Here is a 19,980-nt window from a genome sequence, read left to right on the forward strand (position 1 = left end):
GTAGGTCAAACTCGGAGTTCTGAACCTCTTAATTGACCTGGGAGGAATCTAAACTCTTCATCACTGTGTGACCCTCAGTGTCTAGTCCACGTGTATCGTTAACACTGAAATCTTACAAGCACACCGCACACCACCCTGACGCCCACCGTGATTACCACTGAAACCGAAGGCCATTCCTACCGATGTTGGGGAAGAAGGGCTCCGACCGCTGCCGGATCATGGCCTGCATCTGTCTCTGCTGCTGCTGCTCCTGCCTCTCTTGGTCCAGAAGGTCCTGCAGCAGCAGAGGCTGTTCGTCCAGGAGGAGGGGTCTCTCTCGGCTCTGCGGGGTGAGTGTCGGAGGGACCACCAGTGGCGGGGGTCCAGACTGACTGGATAGGGGCACAGTTTGATCCGTAGGTTTTCCTGTCCCAAAACCATGATTAACTGCCGACTGACCCTGAAGGAATCCTGGATTTACCTGCACACTCTGAGGAAAAGCATGGTTTACCCTAGAGACTACTGTTACGGTAGAATTCATGGTATTATCCAGAACATGGCCAGGCGGCGTCATCAGTGCAGGAGGCAAACTTGGCATGTGACTGGATGTTGAGGCTGGCAACGCTGGTGGTGGAGACCCCAACGGCTCCATGTCTGGAGGATCCGACTTTTCATTAGCAAGTAAACTGGAAAGAACCGGAGTTGACCCAGTTATGCCACAAGAGTTGGCTGTGTCTTCAGCAGGCAGCTGAGTGGGTCCATGAGCAGCACCTGTGCAGGAGCCAGCGGTTTCGCAAAGAGCCCTTTTGTCAGGCAGGTCTGCGTCACAGGACTGCGGAGGGGGCTCGTCTCCACCGTGCAGGTCTGTGTGAGCGGCAGCTTGGGAGCAGGGCGTGTCCGCGTGATCGTTACCCTCGTGGCTTTTCTCACTTTCACATCTGGCTTCCCCTTTAGAATTTGGAGACAGCACTTCTGTTTTTATCTCACTGGTGACAGTGGGTTTTTTCCATGGGGAATGTTTATCAGAAGGAACCACAGTTTTATCTTCTTGCTCCTTTTTTTTTGGTTCAACAGATACACACTGATTATCTAACTTATCATCAATTGGGACATTAAGGTCTAGTTCTGCGTTAAACATGCTTTTCTTATCTCCTAGGTCAAGTTCTGGATCTGTATATGCAATGATATCAAATTCTCCTGACCTTAAGAGGTCATCCAGGTTGGGATCATTAGTTTCCAAATTACCTAAAGTATCCAATTCATCTCCCTTGCCATCTTCTGTATCTAGATTTAAATTTTCAAGATCTTCATCATCCAAGTCTTTGACCTCAACCCCTTCAAGATCTTTAACATCTAGCTCTTTTACAGATGGGTCATCAGAATCAAGTTTTTCTTCAAGACCATCAGAAGACTGGGAAGTTACCTGTAAATTATCAGACGTTGTTTCAACTGGTGTAGATGTTGACAAAGAGGCCTCTGAAAACTCCCCACCGAAGGGATGACTCAGGGACCTCATGACCATAGAAGAATGGACAGGATGGCCTTGCTCTGGCTGAGAGGGTGGCACCTGTTCCAAAGTTGGATGCACAGGCAGCTGATTAGGTAGACCTTGGGAAGGTCGTTTCATGGGGTCTGTGTGTCTAGGTCCTGGAAAGTCCGGCCGGGGAATAAAGTTCCCATGTCGTGGATGAGGTGACTCTAGAATGTTGTTGCCAGGAGCACTAAAGGGCAGCCGTGGCCGTCCATCCGGGGCCCTGTGCCGCAGCTCGATGAATGCTTGGCCGAGTATGTGATGCTGGGGGGCGGGCAGACCTGGTGGTGGGAAATGCTGAGGCAGACCAACTGGATTACTCATTGGTGGGTTATTTAAAGGCCTGGGCACATCTACAGACATTGATCTTCTCAGCTGTGGAGGAATTCCAGGTCCTTGTATTGGCTGAGGAGGCACAAGGAAGCGTTCCTGACTTGATAGGGTACCATGACTACCTCCTGGAAATCCAAATCTAAAAGAAAAAAGAGCAAATAGTAAACACTAAGTATTACATTAAATTTAGAGTTAAATTGAGGAAAGGAAATGTTTTAGATTAAACTCAGACACAAATGTTGCCAAATACGGTGACTTAGGAAAGACAAAATTATCATGATTAGAAAGTACTCATAAAGCATCCATATGTACATAAATTTTTGCTAAGTGAACCCAAAATGAACACTGTATCTGAGTCCATCTCTTTTTTGCATTTAGGGAGCTCTATGGGGGAAACTGACTGGGGAGGTGGGTGGCTGCTTGAATGAAGGTCAGAAATCTCAAGAATTGTACTCGAGAGCCTTACTGGCCTCTGTACATAGAAGACAAAGGCAGAAGCCTGACAAATGGGTGGACTATCCTATCTTTGTGAAAGGAATGAAGACAGGAGGCAGAAATAGACAGAGACTAAAAGGCATCATCTCTAAAGATTTAACAAATGAGTAAATTATTTATACTGTACCTCATTTTAGAGAGAAGAAAAATATGAAATAGCAGAGGCATACATTAAATTGAGGAAGAAAAAAGGAAAATAAGGGTAAGACTGTAACATGGGAGTTGGTATTAGACTAAAAACTATGTTTAATAAAACTGAGAGTCTCATCTTAAAGAACTCACTCCTCAGTATACCTGGGCATATGTTTGGCTTTGATCTTGCCACTACTAGCCACTTCAAAAACAAACAAAAATCCCACTGACTTCATAACTATCTCATCATGAAAAGTTCCAGAAGGAGAACATCCGCTTCATGTGGAAATCTCCACAAATATTCACAACGTAAACTAAACTAAGAAGTTGGGGGAGAGGAGCATCCTCACTCATCCTGTCGCGGGAGGCGGTGGTTACACTTTAGAGATTTGAGGGTGTGATAAACTACGTCCTGTGGCTGTAATGTAATGCTAACAGAGTCAATACTTAAAAATAAAGGGGTATTTAGGGTCTTCATTAAAAATTAAAAAAAATCCAGTGGGATCAATAAATTTAAATTATTTGAATAAATTATTTGCAAGGAAGTCCAACTGCAAAACTGGTGAGGTTTGGGGTAGAGGTCGGGGAAAAAACACATTCGACTATCCTTACAAAACCATTGCCTGAGGGTGCCCAAAGTCTAGACTTAGTTCTAAAACCTCTAAGGAAATCATACAGTACTCTTTGTTGAAAGACTTCTCTAAAGTTTACTTTTTAAATTAATTTATTTTGTTAATCCTCAGCTTAGGATATTTTTTCCATTCATTTTTAGAGTGTGGGAGGGGAAAAGACAGAGAAACATCCACATGAGAGAGACACATTGATTGGTTGCCTCCCGCACAAGGGGGATTGAACCTGCAACCAAGATACTGGCCCTTGATTCCTATCAAACCTGGGACCCTTCAGTCTGTGGGCCAACGCTCTAACCACTGAACAAAAGTGACTAGGGCTATGGTTTATTTTTTTTCTATATAATTCATTCTAGTCCTTCCTGACCTCAAGATTCTAGAAATGTGGACTATTTTCGAATAAAAATCTTCTTTCTAAAGGTAACAAGAGGAAATGAGGAAGTAATTTAAAAAAAAATGTTTAAGTGAAAATGGCATTTTGGGGGGTATTTTTCTATCATAAAAAAATTATACAATGTAAAAAATCCAAGCAAGCCCTGACAGTGTGGCTCTGCTGGTTGAGCATCATCCTGTGCACCAGAAAGTTACGGGTTCAATCCCTGGTCAGGGCACATGACCAGGTTGTGGGTTTAATCCCTGGTCAGGGTGTGTACGGGAGGTAACTGATGGATGTTAACTCTCACATCGATGTTATTTTTTCTCTCTCTCTCCCTTCCCCCCTCTCTCTAAAATCAATAAAAACTTGTATTTTTAAAAACCCAAGCAATATAAAAATAAAAGGTATAAAATATCAACTTAATTAAAATTTTCCCAATAATCACTATCAACTTGTTGGGTATCATTCAAGATATTTATCTATGCAATTATGTAGTTTTATACAAATGAAATTATGTTGCGTAGTCTATTTTTTCCATCCAATAAATCATAAAGATCTTTCTTCTCAATTATTAAAGCACAACATTTTAATGTCTGTCTTATATTCTGTAACCCAGATATACCATACTATATTTAATCTTTTTTTTCTGAGCCTTATGCTCCTCAACCTCTAAAGTGAGTGTAACTGAACCTTTGTAAGGGTTTTATAAAACACCTGAAGTGCACAGAATAGTGCTTCACACAAAGTAATAAAGTTAGCCATTGCTTTATTTACTGCTATTACAGGGCGATATTTAGATACGTACTACCTTTTTTGCTATTTATAACCAGTGGCTAAAAGAATGACCTTGTATCGATTTCCTTGGACACCTGCACCACTGTGTCTGTAAATTCCTAAGTGAAACTTCCTGTAAGTAAATGGTATTGTATTGCCAAACTGTCCATGGTTGAGCCAACAGATACATCCATGGAACTTTACCAGATTACCCATGTTTCCTATTATCAATCTTTAAATATTTTCCAATCTAAAGAAAAACCCAGTTTGTTGGTTTTTTTAATCCATGATTTCTCATTCGTGGAAATAACACTGGTTATATCTCAAAGGGATATAACCAGTAAAAAGCAGTAACAACTTCTTAATTACGAGTAAGTTCTAACAGCGATTTAAATCTGGCAGGAAATTAAACGCATCACCTAAATCCTTGAGGTCTCATTCCCATCCCAGTAACTTCAGGAGGATAGTGTCCACGTGGGTCCTTTGGGAAGACAGCGTATCTAGGTCCCAGCGGAGGGACAGCAGGCGGCCTGATGCTCCCAGGATAGGGGGGCGGAGGCCTGGAGAAAGCCTGGCTGACACTCTCAGGCTGCCAGTGCTGCAGGGGACTGGGATGAGGCACGGAGGCTGCATCCTGGGAACCTTTCTCCTGTCGACCTGCCATCTTCTTCTGCTGCTGCTGCTGCAGAATGATTTCACGTAACTTCTGCCGCTGAAGGAAAGAAACAAAAATCACTGGGATTTCTGGTTACTAAGGGCTTTCTGGTAACTAGGGCTTCCAATATATGACTATGGAAATGTTTAAAATATTTGTTAAATATTATTTTTAAAATTTATATCAGCGAGGAAGGGAAAGGGGGAGAGAGATAGAAACATCAATGATGAGGATCATTGATCGGCTACCTCCTGCATGCGCCACACTGGGGAGTGAGCCCGCAACCTGGGCATGTGCCCTGACCAGAAATCGAACCGTGACCTCCTGGTTCATAGGTCAACCCTCAACCACTGAGCCACGACGGCCAGATAGTGCTTACAACATCTTAATGTTTTGCCCTAGGTGGGTAGCTCAGTTGATTGGAGCAACATTCCAATATGCTAAGGTTGCGGATTCAATCTCTGGTCAGGGCATGTACAAGAAATCAACCAATGAATGCATAAATAAGTGGACCAACAAATCCCTGTTTCTTTCTCTCTCTCTCTCTCTCTCTCTCTCTCTCTCTCTGAAATCAATCCATCAATAATTGAAATGTCTTAATATTTTAAAGTTTTATGAAACACTAATTATACTTAACTATTCAATAGTTATAAAACAGATTACTTGGGGCCTTTTCCTTGCCTGACAACTACCACAAAACTTAAAAGATTTCATATATAACAATTCCGCTAAAAATTCATAAGTATTGAAAATATAATAAATCCAGATCAACTGGTATTAATTTCACCACTTCCATTTTTCTTGTTTGCAGTATAGAAGATAAACTTTAACATCTGTTCAAGTTTGATGAAATGAATAGCTTTTTCAAATAATATACTTAAAACATCAAAGAACATACAATGTGTTTACCTGTCTCAATTTCTCTGTATCTGCTTGGGACATGTTGATGGTGTTGTGTGTGTCTGTGACTCCTGACGTCGGTACCGGGCCAGGAAGCTGGGAGACGCTGGAGAACTGCTGGCCTTGAGGATTCACGGGGGCGTTGGAAGGAGCACTGAAGTTCCCCTCAGACCCAGGCCGGGGCTGATCAGCAGCATCAGGAGCCATGTGACTTGCTCCAAAAGCATCAGCCTGAGGCCTTGGGGTCATTGGGGGCTGGTCGTAGGGATCCCGAGCAGCAGATGGGGAGACACGGCTGAATGTGTCTGCGAGGCCAGGTCCCGGCGGCACAGGTGTTTGGGAACAGGCTTCGGGTGTCCTCGCCACAGGGCCAGGTAAGGCGGTGCCTCGATTCTGTGCCGCCTGCAGGAACGAATCCTGACTTGGCATGAGGACAGGTCTTGTCACCGAGGACCGAGCAAAACCCTCTGAAACCCTTGGCCTTGGTGCTGCTGGTGGCTGAGAGTAAAAAACAGAGACACCAGGTCTTGGTGTTCCCGGAGCATGAGCATATGGGTCAGAGTGCCTCTGAGTAGTTGCAGATGTAACAAACAAGTCTGCTTGTGTAGGAGGCCTTGGGGTTGGTGGCTGCTGACTATATGGATCAATCGTCGGGGGCCGAGGAGTTCCAGGAGGCTGCGAATAAGGGTCTGGATTGGAGGGAGATGGTCCTGAGGGTTGGGAATATGGATCCTGAGATGTTGGCCTTGACATGGTTCCAGGCTGGGGAAAAGCCCTTGAGGGGTGGGTGAAAGACTCGTTCATTGCAGGACGTGGGGTGAGGGGAGGCTGGCTATATGGATCACTCGATTGGTTATGAGAAAAGTTATCTGCAGGTCTTGGTGTCAAGGCAGGCCTTTCATAAGGGTCGACGGATAGCCGCCTTGGTGGATGTGGCACTGGCCCATAAGGGTCCTGGGAGGGCGGAGGCAGCTGCATGGGAGCCTTAAAAGGTCCAGGCCCACCATCAATGGGTGCAGGCGTCAACAAGGGTCGTGCATATGGGTCAGGGATCCGCTGTCTTTGAAACACATCTGCCCTAGGAGATGGTTTCACGAAGTGATCACTGGTTCCGGCTGCTAGAGGACCTTTCGCAGTTTGTTCTGGAACTACAGGAGCCCGGGGCAGGCCCAAGGGTTTGGGAAACTGGTCTGTTGTCACAGGCCTGGGTGTGTCTGGAGGCTTTGCATAGGGGTCACTACTTGTCGAGGAGGAAGAGCAGAAATCTCGGATGGGAGATGGCCTGTTTGCTGCGCCCTCACCCATTTGAGGGGGCCTCGGTGCTGACGATAAAGATACACAGCTTTCCACCAGTGCGGAATTCCTTCTGGAAAAGCTGTGGCCCCCAGGAGGTGGTCTTGGGGTACCAACCATTTTCGCATAAGGATCCACTGGAGATGGTGGTCGGGAGTTAGAAGATCCAGGTGAGAACACCTGCGGGGAAGGCGGCTGAGAAGTCTGAGGCTGTGAAGGGCTCTCCTGGAGGGGAACCCGGGAGGGAGTGGGAGGAGGAGGAGGAGCCTGTGGCTTCACAAACACATCGTCTGCAGCTGAGGAAGTCGGGGTGCTGGGGAGCGGCTTTGTAAACAGGTCTTTATGGAATGACTGTGCAGGAGACATGTTCCCAGCGCCAGGCTGGGTGGTCAGGGGGCTCTGCATCCCACCGCTCGGTGTGTCCGCGCGCGACAATGCCAGCAGAGGCTGTGAGCCAAGCTGCTGCTGCTGCTGCTGCTGCTGCTGCTGCTCGCTCTTCACCTGCTCCAGCTTCTGGGTGGCCTCAATCTTCGCCTGCTGCTTACTCTTCTGGCGCATTTGCTATTGGGTGGGGACAGAGAAAGCAATCACGTGGGTGAGGAAGAAGATAGCTGTCATGGGGGAGAGGCTGTTGCCTTTCTCTTGAAATTAATCCTTAGTTCTGTTGAAAGTGAACGTGCTTGAGATCTGCACTGCCAGGTGGCGCCCACCTTGTATTCAGTCTCCTAACAGGAGACAGCGTTCACCAGTCCGCCTCACTCACGCCCAGGCAGCCTGTCATTCTCAGCAGCTCAATCAACTTCCCAAAGCAGCTTACATACATTTTACTGAGAAAGGAAAGTCTACTTTTAACCAAACTTTTATGTTCTAATAAAAACTATGTTCTGAGATAATGACATAAATAGCTCTCTTTAAGCAAAGATGCAATTTTGTTTGATTTGTTTTTAAATGCAATTTTGAAAAAATACACATACCTGTCTAAATTTCCATTCCTGCTCATGTTCCGATTCTCTTTGCTTTAACGGATCTTTAAAGAGATCTGAGTCAAGCCGAGAGCCGGGGTCGCTACTGTCTGGCTGCTGCTGCCTCTTCAGGGAATCATTTGACATCTGCACTTTATTGATGCGCAAGGCAGCTCGGTTGTCTCTAGCTTTTTGCTTTGAAAAACGGATCAGAAAATCATCTGTCAGTTAATGTGAACAAATTTTAAGACATAAAGATAAAATGAAACTATGTTGATCTTTATCATATAAAAGCAAGAAAAGGTCTAGTTAAAAAGTTGAAACAGCCCTAGCCAGTTTTCTCAATGGTTAGAACACGGGCCCACAGACCTGAAGGGTCAAGGGCATGTCCCTCGGCTGCAGGCTCAATCCCAGCCCGTCGGGTGGTTGCGGGAGGCAACCAGTCAATGTGTCTCTCTCACATGGATGTTTCTCTCTGTCTCTCCCCTTCCCTTCAACTCTCTCTAAAAATCATTGGGAAAAATATCCCCGGGTGAGGATTAACAATAAACAAACTACCTAATTAACTAAATAAATAAATAGTTGAAACATAACCCTTCAGAATTTACAGCCTTCTGGGTGAAAGGACTGGACACCACCCCACCTTCTCCCTTCCAGAATGGGTGTTACCATCCCTACCCTGAATCAGGCTAGAGAATCCAGGCATAATCTAGTGTTGACTTAACAATGGAAGAATTTATATCTTGCTCAATTTAGAGAAAAGGAAAATATCAAATCAATCTCCAAATTTAAAATCTGGAATTCGAAGTTTAACACAAAAGAAAACCCATCTCAATACTATCACTACCTCTGATAGTCCAGGTTTAGCCATTACCAACACATCAAAAATAATTTCTGCCCAGCCAGGGTGGCTCAGTGGTTGAGCATCGACCTATGAACCAGAAGGTCACGGTTAGATTCCCAATCAGTGCACATTTATGTGTTGCACAAGTATAAACATGTTTTCTGGAATGGAAAATCATTCCAGCAACCTAAGACAATAAAAATGAGGCTCAGGATTATGTTCAATGTAATGCAGAGGAGTTTTCAATACCACGTATGGTGCTCTTTCCTGGGAGCTTGCTTTTCTCCACAGCTTAGCAATCTGCTTCACTCTAGTAGTCCAGTCTGCAACAGAAGAATACAGCAGGTACGTTTATGGAGCCACAATCAGGACGTGTCACAATAAAAAAAGCTATGAACTCCTGACAGTTAAATGTTTTTTGGCCAGATTTTCATAATTTAAGTTCTTTGTACAGTACAAGTTCATGGCACATAGTAGGCTAAAAATATACTTTCTGAATAAAGTGTTGCCTTATTAACAATCTCACATGTAGAGTTGGGAAGTTTTTAAATCAAAAGGGCTAAGCAGTCAAGTTAAATTTAAGTCAAGTATTAGAAACTCCCTCAATCCTGTAAGATGCTATCAGAACCAAAGCTAAAAGTTTTATAAAATATCTGTACTCGAGAAGGCTATCAATTTGACCAAAAGGAAGTGTATTAGAAACGAGCATCTCACCAGCACTTGTGCACAACAAAGACATGGAAAGTCATGATTTCATGAAATTCATTGTCAGGATAGTATACTAGTATAAAATGAAGTTTAGGTAAGATGAACAGTTAATGGTTAATGTAGAAACAATTTAGTCTATATTAAAGGAAATGAAGAAAAGAGGGAGGAAGGGAGGGAGGGAGAGAGAGAGACAGGGAGAGAGGGAAGGAGAAAGTTTCAAAAAAGGCACTGAAAGTAAATGGAAATCAGCTGACAGATCAGCAGCTTTAACCTGCTATTGTGTAAGGTTCTAGAATCACACAGTAAAATCATTAAAGAAAATTACACAAACAAACTATGGCTCTGCTCTCAGGACAATTTACACTGACACAAAATGACTTGCTATAACCAGATGTGGTCATCTGTAGGCAGCAGATAAAGTGTGGTTAGATGCACATGAAGAATATATGTATTGCGTTAACAGACATCCCTGCACTGAAACTGTTGGATTACTGCTAGGGAAGGTGGCGTTTATTTCTATACACATAATAAATCAAGTACCACAAGGAGGATGAACTGAAGGGCACCTGAACAGACTAGGTCATCCATTAGTAAGTGGACTTGCAGGTGGGCAGCCGCTGGGTTACCTAACAGAGCAGTGTGCTGACAGCCGGGAAGCTACTGCAAGACAGTGTATGCGAGACCTTTCCAATTCTGGTTTGTCCGGCAACATGAACTCAAGACAATACCGGCACTTGCTTACAAATGTTCTACAAGTTGGTTTCATTAATCCAAATGATTCATCCTCTAGTCCAGTGGTTCTCAACCTTTCTAATGCCGCGACCCTTTAATACAGTTCCTCATGTTGTGGTGACCCCCAACCATAAAATTATTTTCGTAGCTACTTCATAACTGTAATTTTGCTACTGTAATTTTGCTATGGTCTTAGGCGACCCTGCTAGCGGTTCTCAACCTGCATGACCCACAGGTTGAGAACCGCTGCTGCAGAGCCTAAGACCATCGGAAAACACAGATATTTACATTACAACTCATAACAGTAGCAAAATTAGTTATGAAGTAGCAACGAAAATAATTTTATGGTTGGGGGTCACCACAACATGAGGAACTGCATTAAAGGGTCGCGGCATTAGAAAGGTTGAGAACCACTGCTCTAGTCCATCAGAATTTCCAAAAGAGGTACCACTGTATCATCTGCAATTTTTGTTCAAACAGACTGGACACTTGGGGGAAAGGGAATATAATACTGAGTTCATTTTGATGGGAACAACACTTAGAATGGAGTCTGATACAGCCTAACTAACACTTTTTTTTTTTCTTACTGACTTAACACTTTAAAAAAAATGTTTTTATTGATTTCAGAGAGAGAAAGGGAAAGTAAGAGATAGAAACATCAATGATGAGAAAATCATTGATCAGCTGCCTCCTGCACACCTCCCACTGGTGATCAAGTACAAAACCGGGGCATGTGCCCTGACCGGGAATCGAACCACGACCTCCTGGTTCATGGGTCGATGCTCAATCACTGAGCCACACCAGCCAGGCTAACTTAACACTTCTGATTAAATGATGATATTCTGTTCCAGGAAATTTTTTGCACAGTTACACATATAACACAATGCTGACTTTATATATTTATAGTCTTTAAGAAAGGAAAAACAGATTTCATTCATTAAAATTAGTTTAAGGGAAATATGCAAATGGCCACAGGGCCTAGGACTAAGAAAATGCAAGATGCTTCCACATATCTATGAACTAGGACTATCAGGTTGAGCATAGTCATACTAGATGAAAATTAGTGATGACACATGGGCGCTCTACTGTAGTAAAAAGAACACAGACAAAACAAAGTTTGTCCTACACATGCAGAAGTTGGTAACACAGATAGCAATCATATACCCAAGACATACCAGGGAACTCGTCCTTCAGGTTGGGGAAGTTAATGTTTGTGTAGAGAACTGGCGCAACGGTGGCCATCTCCCCCAGAGCCTCCTCCTTCTCCCACTTAAGTGTGCTTCTCTGAGCATTGGACATGGTATCACTCTCCCCTTCCACAGGGGGCGCCGAGGAAGTCCAAGAGCTGTGAGGGTCACTGGCCATTGGATTAAATGCTGGGTTCTTATCCCTGGCAAAGAATATACAACATTACTTCATAAACATAACTAACTTTCGAGCATAATTTCATCAAAACTTATTATAAAGTAGCTTAAATGATAGACCACAATAAACGTAACAAACGTTAATATCACGCACAATAACAGGCTACCATTCATAGAACAAAAATGGTTTAATTTTCCACAGGGAGTGAAGGCTCTGAGTACCTGGCACCGGTGTAAGGGGACTGTGCCATGGCAGAGGAAGCTCCCAGTCCACATCCAGGAGGCACAGAGTTGTGTGGGAGATGAGCGCTGGGCCCAATGAGGCCGTTCACGAGTGGCATCCGTGAAAAAACATCTTAAAGGAAAGTAAGAATTCAGTCTGCATATTATTCATAAATAATAAAAGAGCAACAGAAATATTTCTAGATAAAAACTTATATTGCTATTTAATAATAAAGTTGGATATGGGTAATTTTTTCAATATTATCCTGCAAAATATTGCTTAAAGAATGATTGGTCATAAATTTTTTGAAATCTGGTCTCTAAAATTCTGTTTACTTGGTTATAGTTTACTGGAAATAGTATATGTTTTGGAGTCTGACTGCCCTAGGCTTGAATCTTAATTCTGCTACTTGTTAGAAGCAGAATCAATCGCTGTTTCTGTAAATGGAGGTATTCTGTGATTGACAAAATGTATGGCCATTCTCAGCAATGATGCGCAGTGACTGCTCAGTACATATCAGCGCTACAAAAAGAATAAATCTAGGAAGTTTTATCAAATACTCTTTCTCTTCTTTATTCAAAATTTACAAATAGACATTCTTCTAATTTACTTATTCCCATTAATTCAAAAAACCATCTATGATTCTTAAATTGGCACTTTCTCTGAAACAGTTTCAAACAACAAGCAGTATTTATTTCATCTTCCATCATCGATTAGATCATTACTGCTAAAAATATATTCATTCTGGTTTTGGCCTAATTTTCATTACTTGTGGTTTAAGCTCTCAAATGCATTTTAGTTCTTATTCCATCTTATTCCCACACTTCCAATACCTTATCATCTAAAGGGGCTGTCCTGGGGGAAGGGCCATGGGGGGTGGGGGGGGGGGCCGCGGGAAGGTTGGCCGGCCACCCCCCGCCCTCAATCAGGGTGGGAGAGGCCGATCAGGGGCTGATCGACAGTAGGCAAACCTTATGTTTCCCCTATAACTCTCCTCAGCATGTTACTCCAACCTTACTTGTGATCTTCTACTGTCCTTATCTAAGCAGTTTTCTAGCAAAAAAACCCCAAAAACTCCGAATTCAGAGTCACCCTGTAAAGTAACAAGTACATGACCTCTGTTGTCACAGCACTCAGAACACACTGGGAGAGCCTCACTCACCTCACAGTCAATTCTACAACTAGAATATAGTCCCCATGTCAACACTTGCCACACGAGGTGTAATGACAGAGACCCCAACCTGACGACTTGGCCATCAGGTTAAAAGAAAAAACAGCCCAGCGCAGTGTCTTGTTGTGTGATGTGCTTTCACCTAAACTATGTCTAAAGCACACAGAGCTCCTATTCCTACCTGAGGATTCTGAGGCTGATCGCTGGCAGGTTTTAGGATTCGGTCTCAAGGACTTCTAGGTTAGGGCTTATCCTACTAAACTGCACAGCAGGGTCCACTGGATCAGGCCCCCACAATGACAAGGGTCTGGAGAGACTTAAGTTCACGCCAAGATTAAAGAGTGAGATTTAATTCAAAGCAGAATGCTAACTTTCTTTTCTTTCTTTCTTTCTTTTTTTTTTAATCCTCACCCGAGGGTATTTTTCCATTGATTTTTAGGAAGAGTGGAAGAGAGAGGGACAGATGAAGAGAAACATCGACATGAGAGAGACACATCGACTGGTTGCCTCTTGCATGTGCCCCGACCAGGGCCTGGGCCTGGGCCCGGGCCCGAGGAGGAGCCTGCAACGGAGGTATGTGGCCTTGACAGGAATTGAACCTGGGACCCTTATCCAGTGAGCTAAACTGGCTAGGGCTAACTCTATTTTCAACTTCAGCAAAAAGTAAGCTCCATTATGTAATTAGGATAAAAAAAGGTGTCGTTATTAAAAATGAGAATGTAATCCATCCCCTAGCTATCTGTCAGCATGGAAAACGGGAACCACAACGAGCACATGAAACCTTTCGAGATAACAGCAGCTATCCTACCTAATAATAGACAAATATGCAAACTGACCGCACCTTCGCCACACCAAGCCACGCCCACCAACCAATCAGGACGAGTAATCAAATTACCCCAACAAAGATGGTGGCTAATTTGCATATCAAGACAGCATAGAAAGAAGCCAAGAGCTGCAGAAGGGAGCAAAGCTGCGGAGAAGCAAGCAAGCTGGGGGGGAGGAGAAGGGAGGAGCGGAGGCGGGGCCAGGGGAGAAGGGAGAAAAACAGGCGGGCTGGCAGAGAAGGCGGGGCGGGGGAGAAGGGAGGAGAGCAGGCAGGCTGGCGGAGAAGGCGGGGCGGGGGAGAAGGGAGAAAAGCAGGCAGGCTGGCAGAGAAGGCGGGGCAGGGGAGAAGGGAGAAAGGAGAAAAGCAGGCAGGCTGGCGGAGAAGGCGGGGCGGGGGAGAAGGGAGAAAGGAGAAAAGCAGGCAGGCTGGCGGAGAAGGCGGGGCGGAGGAGAAGGGAGGAGAGCAGGCAGGAAACCCTATTGCAGGATTTTTCCTGCAACGGGAACGCTAGTCTATATATATAAAAAGCTAGAGACCAGAACGCCATAATGACTTCAATGACCAGTCGCTATGATACCCACTGTGGCCAGTGAACTGGCCAGATCAGGAGTTGGGGCCAGCCAGCTAGCCTCCCGTGGCCCCTCCCCGCAGCCGTCCCAGCCCCTGATGGGCCTCTCCCACCCCGTGGCCCTCCCCCCAGGCCGGCCCCACCCCCAACTGGCCCACAGCCCCCACTCACGGCTGGCCCCACCCAATTGCCCTCGCCTACCTCAACAGGGGGCGGGGCCAGCTGGCCAACCTCCTGCAGCCCCTCACCCCCGATGGGCCCCCACCACCCCGATCGGCTCACAGCCCCTTCCCACAGTCAGCTCTGCCCCCAATCAGCCCCCCCGACTTCGATAAGGGGCAGGGCCAGCCAGCCAACCACCCATGGCCCATCCCCCCAATCCCATTTGGGGGTGGGGCCAGCCAGCCCATAGCCCCTGGCCGGCCTGACCCCCCATCAGCCCCCACCACCCCGATCGGCCTTCGGCCCCTCTCCCCAGCCAGCTCCAACCCTGATTGCCCCCCCACACACACCAATCGGGGGTGGGGCTGGCCAGCCCACTGCCCACAGCCCTTCCCCACAGCTGTCCCTGCCCCCAATCAGCCCCTCCACCCCAATTGGGGGCAGGCCCTGCCAGCCAATCACCCTCAGCCCCTTCCCCCAGCTGGCCTGGCCCTGATCAAGCCCAGGTCAGGGCAGGCAGGCCAGCCAACCTCCTGACATCTCCTCCTCCCAACAGGCCCAGCCCCAATCCGCCCCAACTGGGGCTGGTTTGGCCAGACCCCACCCATGCACGAATTCATGCACTGGGCCTCTAGTTACTCACGAAGCACTCTGCTCCATAACTAGCACTGTCCTTCAAGCTTCTGGTGCAGCCACTACTGGGTCCTCACAACAACCTCATGGAAAGAGCTATTACACAGCTCATTTAAGCAAGAAGACCCCCTTCCCCAGAAGTTACATTCACTTGTTCACGGGCACATAAGTCAATGCAAAGCGTTTTTATTCTAATTAAGAAGTGGTCTCCCCCACCACCCTCAAGCCTACCATACCACCCAACTGATCACATCAGTGTTTAAAAGTAATCTTTTTTCAAGACGTGAATGGTAAGAATTGATGAACTGCTTAACTTTCACCTAAAGTGATTTCAACCTACTATCTCTCAAATCTTAAAATGCCCTTTCTTCGCCATCCCATGAAATATCTTTCCAGCACTCTCACCATTTTACAACTAGTCTCTAATGATCATCATTTGATGCCTCAATCTGGTTTGTTTGTTTTTTCACATTCACCTAACCATTAAAAAGGAGAAACATATAACTGCATAACTAATAACATTTGGTTGAGTAAGCATGTAACTCACTACATTTAAATTTTTTTAAAGTTCAAGATTCTGTACTCTACTGGCAATGCTGTACTAAGTCCTGTTAAGGAATTATCTTTTCCTGCCATAACTTCAATTCTGCCTTTCAATTAGCATTGCAGACTGATCTACATGGAACACAAGTTTTCACTCAGTCCCAACCCTAATAAACTCATCAGCACAACTCTTCTTTGCCTCAAAATCAGTTCCCATATTCACGAGAGCTACGCTGCCAAACTTGTGAGGTCATTTCACAGCTGTGCAGTCTTCAGTGGCTCAGAGACATGGGGAAGAAGGCCACCACCTGTCCTTACCATTTCTCACAGCTGCCTACATGCCATCTACCTCCAAGGTGCTTTTTCCAGCCTTGCCTCCTTAAAAACCACCCACTAACCTCTCCTCCCTGTGCTGTTAGTTGTTGCCTCAAGTCTAGACATTAGGGTTATGAAGTCCTACGGGTGGACAGCCTTACTCATCGTTGTATTCCACACAAACACCCCTGCAAAAAAAGTCACCTCCTCAAAACTTTCTAAATGAGGCTGCAGAGTGAATTGATTTAAATGATTTAAAAACCTTTTATAAGAAACACATCTTTAACTGATCTGATTTCTAAAGAACATACTTTCAGTTTCAGAATACACGGAGCTAGATCTTTTTCATATGTTGAGAAGAGAAATACTGAAGAGCTGTTCCTGTAAACTTTAGGAACGCACAGGGGACAATTAAGGTAAGAAGCACTTTCAATGAGTGTTTTATCCATATGTGCACAAGTTTAGCCCAGCAAAAATCAAGGTACAGTTATATAGAGGCTAAACTGGCAGAAACTTGAGATATTTTAATTACGTGCATTATAGAATTTTTAATGCATACACAAAATTGACAGTAAAGATAACATTCAACCATTTGTACATTTCGGCAAATATAAAACAGTGTAATATTTTTTATGAAGTATCATTATATTATTCAACTCAGCATGTAATGACGAAGCAGTGGTAATAAACGGGATGTAGAAAAATGACCTGAGCTCCCAACTCCTTTCTGAAGGGGATTCCGTATCTGCAACTCTCTCCCCTATCCGCTCCCACAACCTCTCCTTCTAGGCTGTCCGATTTCAGCTCCCCAGAGAGGGAGAAATGAAAGCCTTAAACTTATTGTATCTGGAAGCCAGTTACAAGACAGTATAAAAAAAATGATCAAACAAAATAGGCCAATTTTCACAGAATTAAGAATTTCACGGTTGACATGGGCAGAAAGGTCACTGGTTTCCTCTGAACGCACGTAATGAGGACACACTCTGTGGCAGGGTACACAGTGATGACGACAGTTATGACCTCAGGGAGCTCACAATCGGGAGAGAAAACCGTAATACCCACGGGTCCCGTTGCAGGAAAAATCCTGCAATAGGGTTTCCTGCTGCACTCTACCCCACCCTGCCTGCTTTTCCCTTCTCCCCCGGCCCCGCCTCCACTCCTCCCTTCTCCCCCGCCCTGCCTTCTCCGCCAGCCTGCCTGCTTTTCTCCTTTCTCCTTTCTCCCCTGCCCCGCCTTCTCCGCCAGCCTGCCTGCTTTTCTCCTTTCTCCCTTCTCCCCTGCCCCGCCTTCTCTGCCAGCCTGCCCGCTTTTCTCCCTTCTCCCCCGCCCCGCCTTCTCCGCCAGCCTGCCTGCTTTTCTCCCTTCTCCCCCGCCCCACCTTCTCCGCCAGCCCGCCTGTTTTTCTCCCTTCTCCCCTGGCCCCGCCTCCGCTCCTCCCTTCTCCTCCCCGCCAGCTTGCTTGCTTCTCCGCAGCTTTGCTCCCTTCTGCAGCTCTTGGCTTCTTTCTATGCTGTCTTGATATGCAAATTAGCCACCATCTTTGTTGGGGTAATTTGCATACTCGTCCTGATTGGTTGGTGGGTGTGACGAAGGTGCGGTCAATTTGCATATTTGCCTATTATTAGGTATATGTGCCGGCAGCACTACCAAAAATGGAAAGCATGGTGGCAGGTGTAGAGATGACAGTGAAACTTAGATCAATGAATACGAGGCAGCCAGGTGAGGGGAAGTAGTTCTCCCAACACAGATGCAAGGTCTGAGTGAAGGTGGGCTGAGATGTGGGGAGGGAAGAGAGAGACACTGCAACATTGTCCCCACTGCCAATAGAGTGAGCAAAGGAACTTTGATCATACAGCAGATCGTGAATTTCCAGAGAGTTTCAGTGAAGTAGATGCGTGACTGAGATAAATTCAGAGATTAGTCTTTTCCATTGTCACAAGAGGGCTTCCTCTTATCAGTCTGTATATGTTGTTACTAAGAGACAGGGTCTGCTTTAGTGAACCCACGCACTCACGCACAGAGAACCACGCTTTTTGGGGTGACATACCCTGACTGTGTAGGGGTATCAGCTGTGGTGCAGGGGGAGGGGGAGGCTGTGGTATTGGAGTTGGCTGAGGAGTCACAGGACTGAGCACAGCAGTAAACAAGTCTTCAACATCCTTTCCTCCAAGCTCTAGAAAATACAATTATAATGATAATATGATTAAAAGTCTATGAAAGCCATATAGGGAATGCCACTTTTGGAAACTAAAAAATATGAACACAATTACCTGGAATTTTATATAACTTTCCAAGAATTGCTCCTAAGATAGATTAAATAAAAATATTAATAATTACCATTTTAATATACTGATACAAAATAGCATTTCATAGAAATCTTCAAAATAGAAGTTAAAATTATAAATAAGCATGCAGAAATCTTTGAAAATCATATTTACTCATGTCTTTTAGAAAGCCTAGCTGTAGGGCAAATATTTTACCATCTGTGACCATTTTGTCTAGTTCAGGACTAAGGATTCCATCCAGCTGCTCCTCACTTAAAGGTCGTGAACTCTGATTGACACTTGGCTGAGACACAGAGGAAGGGTCATCGGTGACAGGGCCAATATCTATTCCGGCTGGAGGAACAAGGCAAAGAAATTAAAAAGTGAATTCTGAATATACACACAAAATGTATTTCACTATTGACCTGCATGAATACACAACACTATGATTAAAATTGAGCAATGAAAAGCCTGAAATTCTGAATTAATCAAGATTCTTATATCAATCTGGATAGTCAAAATTAATAAAAATTAGGCACAATGTATTTGTAAACTGGTGCCACTTTGTTATAGTTTAATCAAAATACATATATTTCCTGATTAATAAAGGAACACTTCTGGTTGTAAAGTGCTAATTTCTACAGAAAATAAGATAGGAGTCTAAGAGAATATTCTATATACAATATCTACTACACAAATAATAGCTTTAACTTGGAAATGGTAGTTCCTAATGCATAGTTTAACTATCATATACAGCATGTGAAACAGGAGGAATACGTTTCACATAAAATTAATGAGAAGCTCTAAAATTCTTATTCAGTATTTAGTAAACACTACCCTTGTGAATTTCAGCTGTAGATCATAATTTTGAAATATTCTGGGGTCAAAATACAAAATATAGATTGTGTTTATTACATAACGTGTTCTATTCTCATAAAAACTGATTTTTAAAGCAATATCCACATTTAAAAGTAGTCTACCATCTAATTGCTTTACCATGCTTTCTCAATATTACTATTTCATAAAGTAAAATTTAGTCTGCTCTTATTTTATTTTATATTAGAAATTCTATAACATCTGGGTAAAATGATAAATTACATAGTGTAAGATGAAACAGAGGGCCGGAGACCATGGGATAACAGAATACAGGCTTTATTGGAGATCACCCTGCAGGCCGCCTTCCAGAGGGGGAAAGGGAAGAGAGAGAGAGAGAGAGAGCTTGCCGGGGTGAGAGTGCCTTTTAAGGGGAGGAAAACAGGGGACGGGGCTTAGGGCACTCAGCACACGCTGATTGGTGGTTTCATGTAAGGCACATGATTAGGCAAATACTCAATAGAAGGTCTGAGGCATGGTTATGCATTTTTGAAGGACATAGAAGGAAGGTTTGAAGGCTAATTTGAAATTGTGAAGGTATTGTGAAGGTTGTGCATGTGATGAGATGGATCAGAGAAAAGTAGAAAGAAATAAAGTTACTCTCAGCAAGAAAGTGAGGCTTCAGTCTCCAAGCCTGGCAGGACAAGGCTGCTGGATACTTCTTAAGCTAAAGCAGAATATTCAGTGTCTAACCT

General features: G+C 44.5%; 1 protein-coding gene across 1 annotated transcript in view; it reads right to left on the reverse strand.

The window, feature by feature from the left end:
• KMT2C (lysine methyltransferase 2C) overlaps positions 1–19,980 on the reverse strand; it is a 254,869-nt gene that overhangs the window by 40,635 nt on the left and 194,254 nt on the right. Inside the window, exons 29-38 of the mRNA XM_054726138.1 lie at positions 18,629–18,766; positions 18,419–18,451; positions 18,196–18,321; positions 11,930–12,062; positions 11,519–11,733; positions 9,153–9,226; positions 8,072–8,254; positions 5,814–7,658; positions 4,669–4,961; positions 181–1,982 (exon numbers count right to left, since the gene is read on the reverse strand). Of these exons, the coding sequence (XP_054582113.1) occupies positions 181–1,982; positions 4,669–4,961; positions 5,814–7,658; positions 8,072–8,254; positions 9,153–9,226; positions 11,519–11,733; positions 11,930–12,062; positions 18,196–18,321; positions 18,419–18,451; positions 18,629–18,766 (4,842 nt within the window). The remainder of the gene's footprint in view (positions 1–180; positions 1,983–4,668; positions 4,962–5,813; positions 7,659–8,071; positions 8,255–9,152; positions 9,227–11,518; positions 11,734–11,929; positions 12,063–18,195; positions 18,322–18,418; positions 18,452–18,628; positions 18,767–19,980) is intronic.

This window comes from Eptesicus fuscus, chromosome 14 (assembly GCF_027574615.1).
Source record: "Eptesicus fuscus isolate TK198812 chromosome 14, DD_ASM_mEF_20220401, whole genome shotgun sequence".
Taxonomy (NCBI): Eukaryota; Metazoa; Chordata; class Mammalia; order Chiroptera; family Vespertilionidae; genus Eptesicus; species Eptesicus fuscus.